At 44.2% G+C, this 18,032-nt stretch overlaps 1 protein-coding gene across 4 annotated transcripts in view; it reads left to right on the top strand.

The window, feature by feature from the left end:
- Window positions 1-2,856: 2,856 nt before the first annotated feature.
- Window positions 2,857-18,032, top strand: part of DGKI (diacylglycerol kinase iota) — a 503,130-nt gene continuing 487,954 nt past the window's right edge. The window contains exon 1 of one of the 4 annotated variants that reach the window (XM_063642297.1): window positions 2,857-3,310. In XM_063642297.1, coding sequence (XP_063498367.1) covers window positions 2,904-3,310 — 407 coding nt within the window. In that variant the 5' untranslated portion in view covers window positions 2,857-2,903. The remainder of the gene's footprint in view (window positions 3,311-18,032) is intronic. The other 3 variants (XM_055284147.2, XM_055284146.2, XM_055284148.2) reach the window with 3 other exon arrangements.

Here is an 18,032-nt window from a genome sequence, read left to right as displayed (position 1 = left end):
TACACTATTTAAACATACAAATACCCACGTGACAGGTCCAGCTGGCTTTTCTGATAGGCTGGGAGACATTCTGTTGGTATGTACTTATTGAATCAGGCAAAACCTCAAGACTCTAGCTAGAGCCATTCAACTCCGCTTCACTGTGACCATTTTCTTATGTATCTTTCTTATGTATCTTTCCAGAAATATTATATCTCTATAGATCTTTTCTCCATAAATGATAGCATACTACTAAATACTCTGAGCATTGTTTTTCTTTTTTTGTTAACATTATATATTTGAGATTGTTTTATATTACTGAATATTAACTTGCCTTATGTATCTTGACAGTTCCAGAGAATTCCATTGTTTGGATGAATAACAATTTTGGTTGTTTTCACTCTTAAATTCTTTGTGTATACCTACAAGCGTATCAGAGGAAGAATTTTTAGAAGTGAAATTGCTTGATTAATTAGGTCATGCATTTCAAAAATGGGTAGATACTGTAAAATTTACCATCAGAGAGATTTTACTAGTTAAAATACATCAACAATTGGAGGAAGCATTTGTTTTCACACCCCCCTCATCAATACCATCTATTATCAAACTGTTTGTTCTGAAAAATGACGTCTTTTCATTATGTTCACAATGATGTATATTTCTTTTCTCAGTCAATAAACACTTCATGATGGTCTATGATATACACACTTACGCAATTATGTTACCTGCTTATTATTACTGAAGATATAGTGATAAACAACATATAGCCTTTATATACATGTGGGATAAATAGACACATGACAGTTGCAGTGGTCCAAGTTTAGTACAATGGTGCAATGGGAGCTATGGGAGGTACGTCCATCACAGTCTAGAAAGGGATCATCAGTGGAGGCTTCTAGTGGGGAGAAACATGGGGAGAGACATGTAAACTAAAATCCGATGGAGGTGTAGAGTAGTTGGCTTGGCAAATCTTAGGAATAGGAGAAGCAAAGAAGAGGGGACAGCAGACTCACACGTGCAAAAATGGGAATGGAGAGAGCAGAGAGCGTGTGGGGTTTGCACAAAGAACAGTTCAGAACCTCACTGTCATGACAGTATGAAGGGAAAGTGGGCAGTACTCCACCACCCACCAATGTAGCCCTCAAAATCAGTTGAGTTGTTTGAACTTTACCCTAATGGCAATATGACATAATCAAAAGATTTTTAAGTGGAGGCGTGAAAAAGCAGAAGTATCTTGGGGCTCACACTTGAGATTGGATTGGGGAAGATACGGCTGAAAGTAAGTGGGAGTAGTGAGGGGGCTGTCCCAGTAATTGGGTTCAGATGACATTTGCTTGATTTTAGGGATGTACGAGATATTCATGGATCTTTTGTTGAAGCACCTAATACACGATGTCCCTTCTGAAGACGGGTGCATTAAACCGGGGTGAAGCACAAAGGCCACTGAGCAGCCTAGCTTGACTCCTGGCTTTGCCAGTTTGTACTCGCACTCGCACGCGTCCAAATCCTTGAGAGGTGCTGTGAAAACATAGAGGTGGATGAGGTAAGTGCTTATACAGCACTTACCGTATAAAAAGGAGGGCTTCGTACTTGCTAGCTGTTTTAATTTTTATTAATACTTTCCCTCGCTGCACACGGAAATGTCTTTACCTTTGTCTTATTATAAGGTACATACGAGGAGAATTACAGAACATGGGTGTTAGAAAAGATTTGACATATCTGTTCATTTTCCTAATTTTAGTAACGAGAAAATAAAGGGAAAGAAAGCAATTTAGATTTTTACCAGTATTACAATTCTTTGTCCACGGGCACACCACGCCAACCTGAAACTGTTCATTGGTCTGGTTCTCTTACCACCACGTATATGTAGATTTATAGTTTGGTTACGAACGCCACCTTGTCTTAACCACAGATAGTTCCTGTGTTTGCCGACAGCAGCGATTTCTTGTGTGGAAACCCCTAATTTGGGAAACAATCTGTTTTAAACACTTTGTAGCACATCACTCAAACCGCACAGTTTTCGATAATCTTAGAAACAAAAACTGGGGTTGAGGCGGACAGTTAAATTCTACAGACACCAAAAGCTTGGATTCGTTTCAGCAGTCGGTCCTAAGTGGTTTGAAGCCCCTTCCGGGATGCCTCTTCTCCTTATCCGAACACCGCAGCGGCGCCAGGCGCTCGGGTCCTCACTTCTGCCCCCTGGATTTCCTCCGCCTTTCTGCTTCACCGAGGGCCCTGTGATGCGATTCCATCGAATTAACCGCTGTTTAGCGAAGGTCTGCTGCGCCTAAGGAAGGCACCGGGCGAGGAGCAAGGCGGGGACACAGTTCGGGGACGCAGGGGTCCCGGCCCCAGTCCTGAGACAGGAGGTCGGCGCTTCGACTTGGCACCCGCAGACGAATTCACTCCAAGGTTCCCACCGGCGGCGCTCCTGCTACCTCCCGCCTCCCCTAAATGCAGCTCCCGCTACCTTCCCGCGCCCAGGGTCTGCTGCCTGGCCCCAGCTCTGCTCACTGAAGGGCGGCGGTGGAGAGGGTGCTGGCCCAGCGTCGGCAGCTGGGCTCAGGACCAAGGTGGGCGCCCGCCGGTCCTGGTCCCAGCCTAGCGGTGCGGGACCCAGGGCGCGGCCACTCGAGTTCCCCGGACGCTCTCCTTACTGATGCTCGCTGTCCCTGCCCTGGCGTCCCCAGCCCGGGGGCGCAGCCTGTCCCCCTCTCCCTCCCCCTCCGCTGCAGCCCGTCGCCTCCGGGCAGAGTTTAGGTTCAGCTCGGGCTTTCGCTTGGGATTTAGGAAGAGGCCAGCGGGGCTGGAGGGCGCGGGCCGGCGCGGGAGGGCGCTGGAGGCGGGGAGCGGCGGCCTCTGATTGGCCGGGGCGGGGGAGTGAGCGGAGTTTCCCACAATGCCCCGGTGCGGTGCAGCCGCGGATGGATGCTGCGGGAAGGGGCTGCCATTTGCTGCCCCTGCCAGCGGCGCGCGGACCTGCCCGCGCTCCTGCAGCCGCCGCCGCCGCCGCCAGCGCCGCCAGCCCGCCCGGCCTCTGCAGCGGCGCCGCCTGCGCTCCCTCCGCGGCAGCCGGAGCGGGCGCCATGAACCCCAGCTCCTCGGCGGGAGAGGAGAAAGCGGCGACGGGCGGCAGCAGCAGCAGCGGAAGCGGCGCCGGGAGCTGCTGCCTGGGCGCCGAGGGCGGCGCGGACCCGCGGGGCGCAGGGGCAGCCGCGGCGGCTGGGGCCGCTGCCCTGGACGAGCCCGCGGCCGCCGGCCAGAAGGAGAAGGACGAGGCGCTGGAGGAGAAGCTGAGGAACTTAACTTTCCGGAAGCAGGTCTCGTACAGGTAGGCGCGGGGAGCCGGCAGCCGAGACAGGTGCGCCGCGGCGGGAGACCCACTCTTCCCCCAGCAAGGGGTGCTTCCGCGGAGTTGGGCACTTCTCTATTTCCACGCCTCTCCTTCCCCCTTTCCCCCTCTCCTCCTGGGGATGTCTGTCTTCTCCCCATCCTATCATTCCAGGCTGGAGGGCATCAACGCCTGCTTTCCCCTGTGGCAGGAGAGAAGCACTGAGTCCCTAAGGTCAGAACAACAGAAATTTTGTCTCTCTGTGTGTGGGTTTGTGTGTGTGTGTGTGTGAAAGAGAGAGAGAGAGAGAGAAAGGGTTGCAGACTCAGTGACGCTTAGTTTTCTTAAGAGAAGTCGTCAAAGTTGCCCCTAAGCAGGTGTCATCTTCAACCACCCTTCCCCCACCTTCCAGATTTCGCTGGATGAACCTTTGGCACTAACTTGATAGCTGAGATCACTCCGACAGGCAGAAAAGGATAGCACTATACTGAAGAGAAAACCTTATGGAAGTTGGACCTGCCTCGAAATCCCCCATGAAGGAAGAGTGGGTTTATGTCTGTAGATGCGCCACTGGTTATGGGGGTTCCATGCCTGCGTGCTCCTTGCCTCTGTCCTGGCTGCAGGAGGGTGTGGGGAGCCCGCTGGCAAGCTAGGGGTGAAGGTGAGAGTTGGGGCCATATTTGCACCTGAGGATGAGTGTATGTGTAAGACAAGGACAGTGTGGGATCAATGGCCTTTAAATTAGGATAAAAGATACCTCCACATTGTATTAGAATCCAACAACGAGGAATTAGGATTTATTAAGGTCTCTCTCCCCACTCGCTTCCGCAGGCAAGAATAAAGATATTGACAGGTTTGGAGAGTTGTTGACACTAACCCTACTGCTTGTCGATGTTAAAGGTCGAGGTGATATGCAAGCATAGGCTTACAAAGATGTACACTTGCTGGAGCTCAGAGGGTTTCTGGAAAAGGGGGTCAGTGAAAACATTCTTGTAACCCTACTCTTTCTAAGTTAGTGTTCCCTTCCCAAAACCCATAGAAAGTATTAAGCCTGTCACACCATGTGCTGTTATGTAAGCAAACGCAGATGACAGAGGTGTGTGGGTTTGGGAGGGTGTGTTTTATTTATGGGGGCAGGTGTGTGAATCATTGGGATCCCCACAGGCATCGCCTGGCCTGGAGGCCACAGTCACTAGGGCATGTGCTCTGTGTCTAAGTGTTGACTTCTGTTAACTCCTAAAACGCCTTCCTGGTGAGGCTGCTGCTTCTGCGTTCCTCGCATGCATTTTGTTCGCTGCGCTGAGGGAGTTCCCCACCTGAGCTGTTCTCTTAGTTACTCACACAGATCAGGTCCAAATGGATCTTTCTTTTTATACTTTGGTTTCTCAAAATAGATGGTGGGGAGGGGGTAGCTCTAGGGAGGTAGAACTGACTGGCAGTTCTACTTCCTAGTTATGATGGCCTGTCTGGCCCCTGGGGGAACAGGGACTACATTCAGCCTAATTTAGGAGCTGTGAGTTGGAAGGGGGTGGTGATTACATGAAGCACAGTGTAGGCTGCTCCTGGCTTATTGGTATTCATCAGAGTCCTCATTGGGTAGGAAGACAAAGCCAGAGTTTGCAAGGGAAATCATTTCAGCTTGCCTCTTGGCGGGGGTCATTCTCTGAACCTCGTTTTTCAAAATGTATGTTGTGTGGGGTTTTGGCTTTCTGAGTTGCATGCTCACACATGCACGTGTGAGTGTGTACACACACAAGCATAGACATGGACATAGACGCAGCATGATTCTATAGAAGAATAATAACATTGCGTCTGCTTTGCAATCCTTACATAGAGGTGGATTCTACTTCATGAACATTATTTCCTTTTAAATAAGGCTTTACAGTCTCCAATTCCTGCATCAGTGTCACCTCAGGTGGCTGGTTAAAAGTGCTCACCACCCTAGACTTACAGAATCAAACTGTCTGTGGGTGAGAATTTTTAACATGCTCCTCAGGCCATGTTTATGCAGACTAATATATGGGGATTGCCACCCTATTTTGCCCCCAAGACTAAACAATTTCTCTTTGAACTCATAAACCCTCCACATCCAAACCAGGCCAGTCAGTCTCAAAGTCAGAGGAAAGATGGTGAAAAGGAGGTGCTTCCATCTGAGCATGTTTGCCCCTGGGTGACAGGAAAGTGTCTCCATTTTGATCACTGTTACTTATTTGTTTTGGAGTCATGGTGAATGGCCTGCCCACTCATCATGGCAGCCATTGGTGCTGGACTCCTGCAGCTGGGCTGGCTGTTTTACTGTGGGATGGATGAAGGCTGTGTAAAAAAAGAGCAGGTTGGTCAGGAGCTAAGGGTTGGCTCCTCGGTGAGGACCACACCACCTCCCTTCTGGGGGCACCTGAGGACAGTGTCTGGTGGGAGCTTATGGAGAGGAGGCAGGAAGACCTCACAGAATGGAGTCTGAGTGAAAGGACTCAGTTAGGGTATGGAGCATGGCTGCTTGTGTAAGGGGGATCATTTGAGGTGGAGGAGTGGAGATTTGCAGGTAGGCAAAAAATATCTTTTGAAGAACATGGATATTTTTGGAATGAAACTTGACAGGCAAAAAGAAGGGGGCTTTGGGAGAGAGGGTGTGTGTGTGTGTGTAGGGGGGTCTCATCTGCTCCTTCTGTTGCTAAGGAACATATAAGCTAGGGTTTAAAAATAAATGAGGAGTGGGTGGGCATATGCAGTGACTCCTGTCTTTTTAGGAACCAGAGCCCTTTACAAAAAGCCTTTAAATAACCATTTCTGGAGGCAGATTATTCATTTTGCTTGACTTTTACTTTGTTAAGTAAAATAAACTCCTTTCTATACTCTAGATTTCCCCTCATTATCTATTCTTTGTTGGCTTTTTTTGAGAACGATTTTTCCCATGAGAATTTTTTCCTTTATTTCAGAATCTGCACCCCTAGAGCAAATAGTCTCTGTCGACTGTAAAGCTGAACGTTTGAAAAGGCAGTGCAAGTGAGCTGGTACTTTTCTTTTAAAATTACTACTTCGTTTTTCTTTGCAAATTATGGTGCTGCAACAGATACATATGTGTAAATGACTATATAATGTGTAGGAACTGTTTTTTTTTAAACTGCTGTAAGAATTCCCATATAAGTCAGTACAATAAAAAAAAGACTTCAGAAACAGATAAGGGAGGGGAAGGAGAAGGTAGCTGATGTTTACTGTCTTCTATGCAACAGGCACTGGGCTAAGCCTTTTTGTATATTCTGTCTTAATTAATCTTCGTGACAGTCCTATGATGTGACTATGACTATTTCCATTTTATTGAAAATGAACTTGAGGCATAGAGCTTGGGCAGGAGGCAGAATTTAAAACACAGATGACTCCAAAGGACTTTCTCTTTAGACCGCATCACGCTGCTTCCCTAAACATTTATTTTAGGTTTGAGCTCTCTCTCCATGTGTGCATATGTGTGTTATGCATGCGTGTGTGCAGTGTGAGTTATCTTCCCCCTCATCTGTAATACACGACAGGTCATTACATATTATTATTATTATATATTATTGCATACCTTTTTTTGGATTGTGGCCCTTTGCCTATATAATTTTAGGGAACTCTTCTACTATCTCAGAAATATAAATGAATATAAATTCATGATTGCAAATATATCAGTTTTGCTTCTGAGAACAAAACCACCTACATGCACCTGCTGTGTAGATATCCATGTTAGAGGTTTATATGCCTTTAAAAAAAATTTACACACGGTTGTGTAGGCGAACCTAGGTCCAATGAAGAGCTGGCCCATCGGTACCTCTTTGGGCAGCACAGAATGAGTGATAAAGTACAATTTTGCTTGTCAGTAGGTCTGGGCAGATGATTACTTATGAGATGTTGATGCCTATGATTTAGTTTCTCTACTCATAAGCCATGCTGGTAATACTAAACCTTTCTTAAAGGAAGTTTTTGGTATGAGATAGAAACAGGAGCAAGGAGTATTAAACACCTTAGTTTGGGCAACCATGTAAAAAAATGATCTATTATTCTTTATAGGTTGATGATTAGAATGTAATTTTTGTGTGTGTTTTGTCCCACAGAGTAAGGTTGTGTTATTACAAGAAAGATATTTGAGGAGTCGGAAGCCATGTAGGATAAAATGGATATTGGTCTTCCTTGCATTGTAATCAATAGTGTATGGGGGAACTTTTCTTCTCCTGAATATCAGTATGTAGCATCCTGTTTTGTAAATCCATTTTATTTTGTTTTTATCCGTGTTTTGCACATCTGTTAGATTTTTAAAGACTTTAGGATCAGATTAAGATCTTGGTTCTAATTTAATTCCTTTCTCAGTAATTACTTACGTACTGACTGTTACTTCCTCAGGATACACACTGGGCAAGATTTCAATTCAACCACTGTCCAGAGTACTTATTCTGCTCTAAGTGATCTTTTAGAGGCTTGATTTTTACCTGGGAGATTGACACTATTGGGTCCTGTGGAATCCAGGGATAGGGAAGTTGAAGAGAGGTCTTTGCTGGTGTTCAATTCTGCTGTGGCAACAAACAACAGCATTGCCTCATGGGGCCAAATTAAATTAGATTAGAGCTAGCTCTTTCCAACACTGCACTTTCTAATCTGAGGAAATGAGGGTTCCCAGTGAGAGCCCAGGCTGTCTACACCCTGTATGTTCATCTGGACTGGGATCTGAGAACGTGTTCCCTACACAACCCCAAGGTATCCTTGAAGTTGAGTGCACTGTGAGACCAGAAGCATCTGGAAGAATTATTGCCTACACGTTGGGCTGTGACATTTGCTTTCTTCCATGGGTATGCGTTGGTAACACTGATCCTGTGGAGACTAATTCTTTTTCCTAAGGCCCTGTAACTGTAGTATTGGGACAGTAGTTACTGCAAATAATGATGGCATGTGAGCTTTTCTTACAGTGGATAACTTTGAAAGAAAGGTCAGAAGTAAAATGAAATCTAAGCCATAAAACTTTTCTTCATTAAAATTTAATTTGCTCAAAATACCTATAAAAATGGGCTAATTTCTAATTGTTGGAACTGATTGAAACCTATTTCAAGGCACAACAAACAGTGCAGATAATTGGAGAAATAAAAATACCAAGCTAAGTCTGTTTGCCCATAATGCTTCCACAACTCATTGCTGGCTTGTTCACCAGGAAAACTCCTCGATTGGCAGGAGCTCAAGAGCGTCCACTTGGGGTGATGGGTGGCTGGTCCTCCCCTGTCCTCACATGGCACTTTCAAATAACTTCGTTAGGACTGAAGTGTCATTTTCTGGTCTGGGACTTAGACTAGGGTTTGAACTTGGCATCTTTCTGCTAATCTCAGACAAGCTATGTAACTCTTTGGAGGCTCAGCCAATGTGTTTCTAAAATGAGATAGTAGTAATACCTAACTTACAGGTTTGTTAGGAAGATTAAATGAGTTACTTTATTTAAAGGACATGGCATAGTGTCCTGCACAGAGTTAACCTGTGTACTTATTACCATTCCCCAAACTACGTTGTTAGCTCCTTTGAAGACAGAACTTGCACCTGATCATTTGAATCGATGACTCTGATTCTTCTTGCTTGGTAGGTGTTGGATAAGTATTTATTGAATAAATACATTTCATTGGCATTTTAAAATAAATTACTACTGTTATTCATTCTTGGTTCATCTCAATTGCGAGTTTCTTTTCTACTAAAGGAACCTCTGCCTTTTTCTTATTTACACTTTGTCCAGCAGCCCAGGACTGTGTTACTGTTTACAGCTTCCTGTTTGTGTACCTGCATCAGCCATTTAGGCAGCTGTTGGAGGCTGGAGAGGGGTGGCAGAAACTCTTACTTAACCAGCTATTTGCAGCTTGTCAAAGAAAAGGCCTTAATTTGCCTTCTGAGTAGCACTAATTAGCTCTCCGGTTCTCTTTCTGTCTGTCTCATCCCTTTCCAAGGGGCAGCATTGATTTTCTCCTCAGGGAAATTTCTGTTGACTTTTCCTTCAGTGATTAAAATGTAAAAATGCAGAAAAAGGGCTACCCAGCATTACTGGAGTCCTGACCATTGTCCAGCCAGCCGGAGGTCACTCCAGCCACCTCTGTTCTGTATTACTTCACTCCCTCTTTCCTTCCAGCTCATCTGATTGACTTTGGTGAAAAAGTTATTTTAGGAAGAATGCATTAGTCCGCTTAGTGACTCTAAGCTTTTGCTTTGTTTTTAACCCACTTAATAAAATCTTCAGAAAAGCACCAGCTACTTTTGATTCATGTACCATACAGAGCACTTGAAGAATGGCTCACGAGTGTCCTGACACCCACAGTGTTTAGGGAGAGGAGGGATGAGCACTGCTTGGGTTACTTTAGAGAAAATTAAATCATCTTGTGTGTGCGTATTAGCTGAAGAAGGGGGCTGTGATTGGGTAGAGGTGGGAAGAAAGATCTTTGCATATGAATGTTAATATTCTTCCCTTCCAGCCCTGAGTTTTGTGAGCCTTTGAAATAAAGCAAACAGCATTTTTTTTTTTAAAGGCAACAGCTTTCTAACAGGGGCTTCTGTCATTCTTGCATCCAACCTGAGTTTTGCTGAAATGGAAATTTGCCTTTAGATTTCCAGACTCATAAATAATGTTCTGATAAAAGAACCAATTCTGGTTTAAGCTGTAATATTTATAGCCTGGCTTTTGTTTGATGTTGGGAACAACATTCAAAACAGTAAGATTTAAACCACAATTAAATTTCATTTTTCTTAACTTTCAATTACTTGAGAGGTGGAGGAGAGTAGTGGTGAAGAGCCCTGCTACCTGGGTCCAAAGCTCCACCTCTGCCTGCTGCGTGCCTGCACAAGTTACTTAACCTCTCTGTGTCTTAATTTCCCTATCTACAAAAACGGTAATGATAGTAGTACTCATCCTGTAGAATTATTTGACATTTAAATGAGTCACAAAGTACATGCTATATGTGTGTTTGTTAAAGTGGTATTATCTATACTTAAGTCCAGTTAAGGAACAGATTTGTATATTATTCTTCAAAATACAGAACATCATCAAATGTCAGCAGCTGGTGATAAAATTATTCAGGTAATATGAAAATGAGATAGACATAGACTTAAGAAATTTAACTGACAGGTTTTGGCATTCTTTAAAGTATAGAATATGTGCTTTTGCTTTCGTAACTTATTAAAACACAACTCATTGTTACTAGGGGATGTGAAGGGGAGAAAGCTGCTTCTTAGTGCTTTGGAAATTGGAGCAGACAGAAGGCAGAGGTCGGAGGAGACAGACACAGTCAGTGTGCAGAGGAATCAGGTAGCAGCAACCCAAACTCCCAGCTGGTCATCTGAGAGCAGGAAGCCAGCCGTGGAGGGTTGGGTGAGAGGGGTCTCAGAGCTTCACAGTGTCAGGAATGGATAAGCTGATAAAGACCGAGGTACTAGAAATAGAGTTGTCCCCTGTGATTCCAGGACAGAGGTTATTTCTCTTCTGGCCTGTCTTGATGATGTCTGCTTTGTACATACAGACAATGGCCGGCTGGCATGCCCTGGCAATCACAGAAAGAAGCTTCGCAGATGTACCTGCCCTGGATTATTTCAGAAATGGAAGGTGCAGCCTTCTGGGATGGTCCATCAGTTATCTGAACCAGGCCAAACAGCAGAATATATTTTAAAAGATGTAGATGGTTATTAAATATTTGTTGGACAAATAAAACTGCTCAGGACTGTGAAATAAATGTTGAGGAGGTGAATTCATTTTTTTTTTTCCCTTAAAAAAGGCAAAGATAAGACAGTTGGACTGCTTTTGTGTATCATGTAGTCTTTCAGGAAATAGCCAGAAAATAGATTCCTTGAAAGGACCAAAGTACATTTTAAAAATGTGTCATTCCTTTGTACATGAGAAAGATGTCAGTCTTGTAAGGAAAATACATTTTTGCTTTTTTTAAAAAAAAAACTTGAAAGCAATTTGTTGAAAGATAAAAAGAGCTTTACATAAGCTTATGTGGAAGCGGTCAGAAAGGGCTCCATGTATCATTTAGAGACAAACTTCTGGAACATTCCTCAGTCTGAAAGGCCTGAGATCTCATCATTGTCCTTATGGATGTGTCAGAGTTTGAGATGATCTCTTTCAGACTGAAAGCATTCTCTTTAAGAGTTTTGAAGGAAGAGCCTGTAATCTCAGCACTTTGGGAGACTGAGGCGGGCAGATCACAAGGTCAGGAGATCAAGACCATCCTGGCCAACATGGCGAAACCCCGTCTTTACTAAAATACGAGAAAAATTAGCTGGGTGACCATGGTGGTGCACACTTGTAGTCCCAGCTACTTGGGAGGCTGAGGCAGGGGAATTGCTTGAACCCGGGAGGCAGAGGTTGCAGTGAGCCGAGATCAAGCCACTGCACTCCAGCCTGGCGACAGAGTGAGACTCCATCTAAAAAAAAAAAAAAGTTTCTCCCTTTTAAATTGGCTCCCTCTCAATGCAAAGACTAAGGTGTGGCATGTTTCTTTTCCTCTGCAATTGAAGCACCGTCCTCAGCATCTGAAGTTACATAGGAAGCCGCCAAGCATGGGCTTCCCTGACAGCGCACAACCTCGGGGCGCCTTGGTTTTCATGGCCGTCTTCATCAGCTTGGGCTGCTGTAAAAAAGTCCCATAGACTGGGCGGCTTCTAAACAACAGACATTTCTTTCTCATCGTTCTGGAGGTTGGAAGTCTGAGATCAGGGCACCAACATGGTCAGGTTCTGGGGAGGACCCTCTTTGGGGCTGCAGACAGCTCTCTTCTCATGGTGTCCTCACAGGGTGGAGGTAGTGAGGCTCCTGGGGGCCTCTTTCTAGAGGGGCACTCATCCCATTCATTAGCGCCCCACCCTCGTGACTGAATCACCTCCAGTGGCCCCACCTTCTAGAACCATCACATTGGGGGTGATAATTTCAACATGTGACTTTTGGGAGGACATAAACACCAGCCCACCCTGCCTTTTCTCACAGTATCTCAGGAAGCCACAGACATCACTCCTCTTGTCCTTCCCAGTGGCCTCTGAAGGCCATTCCCAGAGGCAGCAAAGGCAATCCATGCACTTCCAAGCTTTTTGTAAGTGCAGCTCAGAGAAGGAAAAAGCTTTTCTTGGTTCGAATACTGACTGCAATGATTAACTTACCTCCCTACCTATGAATATTAATCATTATAAGTTACTGATTTTGCCAAATGCTTACACTGTGTCAAGAGCTGCTAAATATTTTACATTTGGGATTTCACTGGACTGTCAATTAAGTAGGGACTATTATTATTTCCATTTTACAGAGAAGGACATTGAGGCTTAGAGTTTAAGCAGCTTGCCTGCAAGTCACATAGCTGAGTGGCAGAGTTAAGATCTGTGCCCATATTTGCATATTGCTTATTACTTCCCGATTGCAGCTTTTCTTGTCCTCTTTTCACCCTTTCCCATTACCCTCTCTGTGTGCAAATAGCCATATTTTCACAATCTAGTGGTTTATTAGACCGAACTGTCTTGAGGAGAGAGACCCATGTGTTTCATCTTCATGGGCCCAGCCAGACCTCACACAAGACATAGAGAAAGGCCTTGACAAAGGTTGATTGGCTGAGTGGATGAACATTCTTTTTATGTCTAAGCATAAAACTTAGCTCTGAATAATCATGTGCTACTGTCAATTGTAGGGAGGCCAAGATTGAGCTTTCCATGGTGTTTTTTTGTAAAAACTATATGAATTTTCCATTGCACAAGACAGGGGAATAAATCCAGTTTCCTGGGGCCAAGAAATGATTGCAGGGATTATAGACTGGTACTGCTCCTTTTACATTCTACAGTACAAGACCTTGTGATTTGTTGTAATCACAGTGGAACTTGAAGGAAAGTGATGGTACCATGGATTGGGGTCCAGTGAAGAAGCTAGGGTTAACTTCTGTGCACTTTACATGTCTGAAATGGCGTAGTCAGCCCCATTTGATTTTTACAAAAGATATTCTTAGAAGAGTCTAATCTTTTACCTTTAGCTTGAGGACCTGTTTGAGCTGCAAGTCTTTGCAATATGAGTTTTTCCATAACAACATCTTTCAGAATTCATAAGTATGTTCACGAGTGCAGTTAGAAACACCTAGAAAGTTCCAAAGGAACATTTTGAAAACCTGAGTCATTCTTTCTCATTTGAAGAAAACTTTCAGAATTTCTTAGGAAAATAAACCTCTACTTCAAAAATAAGTGCCCAAGCTATTTAAAGATTAAAACAGAAGCTTTCTATGAGCCAGCATTGAATTACTTATAACAAAGTCTACGGGATTTTTTTTAAAGACAAATTTCTGGAGATTTCTTAAACTGTTATACTGACTAAATTTAGGTCCTTAATAATAATAAAAATGTGTGTGGTGCTTTCACAGCTTACCATTTATAAACTCCTTTCACATAATTAATCTAACTTTACTCACAAAACAATCTTAGGCAACCCTGTATTGTTTTCATAGCCATTGTACATTTAAGGAAACAGTCAGAGTAGCTAAGCGACTTTCCCAAGGCCACGTGCCATAAGGGACATTGCCAGGTTCAGGTTGGTTTTCGGATCTGAAGTCTCATACTCTTTTCACTGCAGGATGCTGTTTCCACACATGAATCTATGGAAAGATAGCACCATTTCCCTCTCATTAATTTTACTTACTTGAATTAATCTCACTGGTTAATCACAATGGACAAAGTTGGAATCAATCACTAGCTGGCATTCTAAATCCATATTGCATTGACGACGAGGATGACCTCATTGCCATTGTCATTACCCTTCCTGTACACATGAAAACATGAAGCTGCAAGTGTGATGGTATATGTTTAACACTCCTCTTACTGGGGAAAAAGAAAAAAAAAAAGGTAGAGATAGAGTCAGGCTCTTTCTTTGCATTAGTTGCTAAGCAGCAGCCATTTCATTGTAAAGGAGACCCAGTTCAAGTAATGGCATAGGTATTCCAAGAATAGTATTTCATTTTTATAGCAATTGCACTTCAGGTCTCCAGAAAGCATATGCTTCTGTGGCTCAGTGACTTTTAGGGGAAGAAATAGCCACCTCAACATATTTGTTGAACATATGGAGAAAATTCAGTATAGCTGATTACCTAATAACCAGACTTCCGTGAGCCACACGTGGTTCACAGGGGCAGCAGGTTCAGGCTACCTGCAGTTTGAAGGATTTGGAAGTCTCCAGAAAATACTGCTGACAAACAGGTACGTTTTGAGGCTGTATTTGACATTCACCAATACCATCTCAATGGAATAGTCTGGGTAATTTAGAATTCTAAGGGTATTGAAATAATATGGTATAGAACAAAATTTTGTTGTTGCAGCCAAGGGGTTGGATGGTGCCAGGATTTCATTGTATTGAGCTTTTACTGGCAGCTGAAAGCTCTTCAAAATGAAGATAGAAAATACGGTACAAGACAAGCATAATTCATGGAGCTCAGTTTATCAGAAGGATCTGAGTGCAGAGGAGGACGTATACTTAATGTCCCAATGGGTATGTGTGTGAAGGGGTGATGTCAATATATAAAGCTGTCAGGTGCTATATTTTTTGATTGCACTATCACTATTAATTTTGAAGGTGGATTGATCTGTGTGTGGAAGCCTGGAAGCCCTTGGCCCTGCCTTTTAAGGCATTTCTGCCATCTCTGTTGTAATTTGCCAAACTATTGTGGAACTTATGTGTATCTATACAAATGTATTTTCTTCAGAGAATTGCTTCATGGAGTTGTTAAGGGAGCAAACTTTGTTGTTTTCTAAGAGTGTGCTGCATAATACCACTCCTCACCATTTCACTCCTCAAGATATTTGAGAGAAAATGCCCCTTTCCAGGAGCAGCTGGTATGCTTGGAAGCTTGTCTTTAATTTCCAGTAAGTTGCCCTTCCATTTAAGGCAAAGTACCTTTTCCAGGAACTAAAATTCAGACTCAGAAGAAGTAATACATGGATGAATTCACAAATGGTGAATGGTTATTCCCACTGCGGTGCTGGGTTCATTAGTATGGTTGGTTTTAGCATCTCTCGAACAATTAATGCCTCTTGTATATGTTTCATCATGTACTTTTACAATGACTCAAAACAGCTTTAGCAAAAGCACCTGTGTTATATGAACCCAATATATAGATGGTGAAATCAAGACAAGAAAGGCTGGGGAGGAGAGATCTAAAACATTGACTTCCTGGCCTGGCCTAAAACCCATAGAAGGGCAAGATCCTAAGTGTCTCTCAGAAAAAGCATATCTGGGAGGTGCTTGATGATATACCTTCAACATTAATATGAGGTCCTACTTGCCAAGAACTGTGAAGTGCTTTACATATATGGTTTCAGTTAATTCTTATCACAACTTTATAAGGTAGATGCTTTTACTATACATAGCTTTACAGAAAAGGAAACTGAGGCACAGGATAATGAAATAATATGTCAGGGCCTCACCATCAGCCAACGGTGGAGCCAGGGTTTGAATTTGAGAACCCCCTGTCTAGTGCACTTAAGCATTATTCTGCGCTATATTCCTATATGCATCCAAAACCCTGTTTTTCCTTTTAGGAATGACCTTTGTCCTCTTGTGTGTAGCCTTGGGGGGCTGTACATCAAGGTGCCTGGCTCTCCACCATGGTAACCAATGAGGCCTTTGGAAGCTGTTGTAGGGGGGCTTCCTCTCACCACCCTGATAGCATCTTAGGGCAAGTGTATGACTTGAGCTTGGATGACCAGACTCTCTTGGACTTGGACTTTTAAAGGATTGTCAAAGGGATTACCAATTTGTTCATATCCACTGACAGTGCCCTGGTAGGACAATTCCTGCTGCTCTGGTTCTTGTCTTTATTCCAAGCATGGGTTGTGATATGGTTTGGCTTTGTGTCCCCACCCAAATCTCATCTTGAATTGTACTGTCATAATTCCCATGTGTTGTAGGAGGGACCCAGTGGGAGGTAACTGAAGTGTGAGGATGTGTCTTTCCCCTGATGATCTCATGATAGTGAATAAGTCTCATGAGATCTGATGGTTTTATCAGGGTGAGTTTCCCTCCACAAGCCGTCTCTTTGCCTGCTGCCATCCACGTAAGACGTGATCTGTTCCTCCTTGACTTCGCCATGATTGTGAGGTCTCCCCAGCCACGGGGAACTGTCAGTCCAATAAACCTCTTCTGTAAATTGCCCAGTCTCGGGTATGTCTTTATCAGCAGCATGAAAACAGGCTAATACAGTAAATTGGTACCAGGAGTGGGGTGCTGCTGAAAAGATACCTGAAAATGTGGAATCAACTTTGGAACTGGGTAACAGGCAGAGGTTGAAACAGTTTGGAGGGCTCAGAGAAGACAGGAAAATGTGGGAAAGTTTGGAACTTCCTAGAGACTTGTTGAATGGCTTTGACAAAAATACTGATAGTGATATGAACAATAAGATCCAGGCTGAGGTGGAGATGAGGAACTTGTTGGAAACTGGAGCAAAGGTGACTCTTGCTTTGTTTTAGCAAAGACTGGTGGCATTTTGCCCCTGCCCTAGAGATTTGTGGAACTTTGAACTTGAGAGAGATGATTTATGGTATCTGGTAAAAGAAATTTGTAAGCAGCAAAGCAATCAAGAGGTAACTTGGATGCTGTTAAAGGCATTCAGTTTTATAGGGGAAGCTGAGCATAAAAGGTCAGAAAATTTGCAGCCTGACAATGCAATGGAAAAGAAAATCCCATTATTCAAGCTGGCTGCAGAAATTTGCATAAGTAATGAAGAGCTGAATGTTAATCACCAAGACAATGGTGAAAATGTCTCCAGGGCTTGTCAGAGGTCTTTATGGCTGTCCCTCCCATCACAGGCCCAGAGGCCTAGGAGGAAAAAATGGTTTCATGGGCTGAGCCCAGGGACCTCTTGCTCTGTGCAGCCTATGGACTTGGTGCCTTGTGTCCCAGCCACTCCAGCCACGGCTAAAAGGGGCCAAGGTATAGCTCGAGTTATTGCTTCAGAGGGTTCAAGCCTTAAGCCTTGGAAACTTCCACATGGTGTTGAGCCTGCAGGTACATGGAAGTCAAGAATTGAAGTTTGGGAACCTCCACCTTGATTTCGGAGGACGTACGGAAATGGCTGGATGCCCAGGCAGAAGTTCACTACAGGGGCAGGGCCCTTGTGGAGAACCTCTGCTAGGGCAGTGCAGAAGGGAAATGTGAGGTTAGAGCCCCCAAACAGAGTCCTCCTGGGGCACCACCTAGTGGAGCTGTGAGAAGAGGGCCACTGTTCTCCAGATCCCAGAATGGTAGTTCCACCGACAGCTTGCACCGTGCACCTGGAAAAGCCACAGACACTCAATGCCAGCCTGTGGAAGCAGCCAGGAGGGGGGCTATACCCTGCGAAGCCGCAAGGGTAGAGCTGCCCAAGACCATGGGAACCCATCTCTTGTATCAGCATGACCTGAATGTGAGACATGGAGTCAAAGGTGATCATTTTGAGCTTTAAGATTTGACTGCCCAGTTGAATTTCAGACTTGCATGGGGCCTGTTGCCCCTCTGTTTTGGCCAGTCTCTCCCATTTGGAATGGCTGTATTTACCCAACGTCTGTATCCCCATTGTACCTAGGAAGTAACTAGCTTACTTTTGATTTTACAGGCTCATAGGCAGAAGGGACTTGCTTTGTTTCAGATGAGACTTTGGACTGTGGACTTTTGAGTTAATGCTGAAATGAGTTCGGACTTTGGAGGGACTCTTGGGAAGGCACAGTTGGTTTTGAAATGTGAGGA

The sequence above is a fragment of the Symphalangus syndactylus genome, chromosome 6, assembly GCF_028878055.3.
Source record: "Symphalangus syndactylus isolate Jambi chromosome 6, NHGRI_mSymSyn1-v2.1_pri, whole genome shotgun sequence".
Classification (NCBI taxonomy): domain Eukaryota; kingdom Metazoa; phylum Chordata; class Mammalia; order Primates; family Hylobatidae; genus Symphalangus; species Symphalangus syndactylus.
Note: the sequence above shows the minus strand (reverse complement) of the source record. Positions and strands in the feature narration are given on the sequence as shown.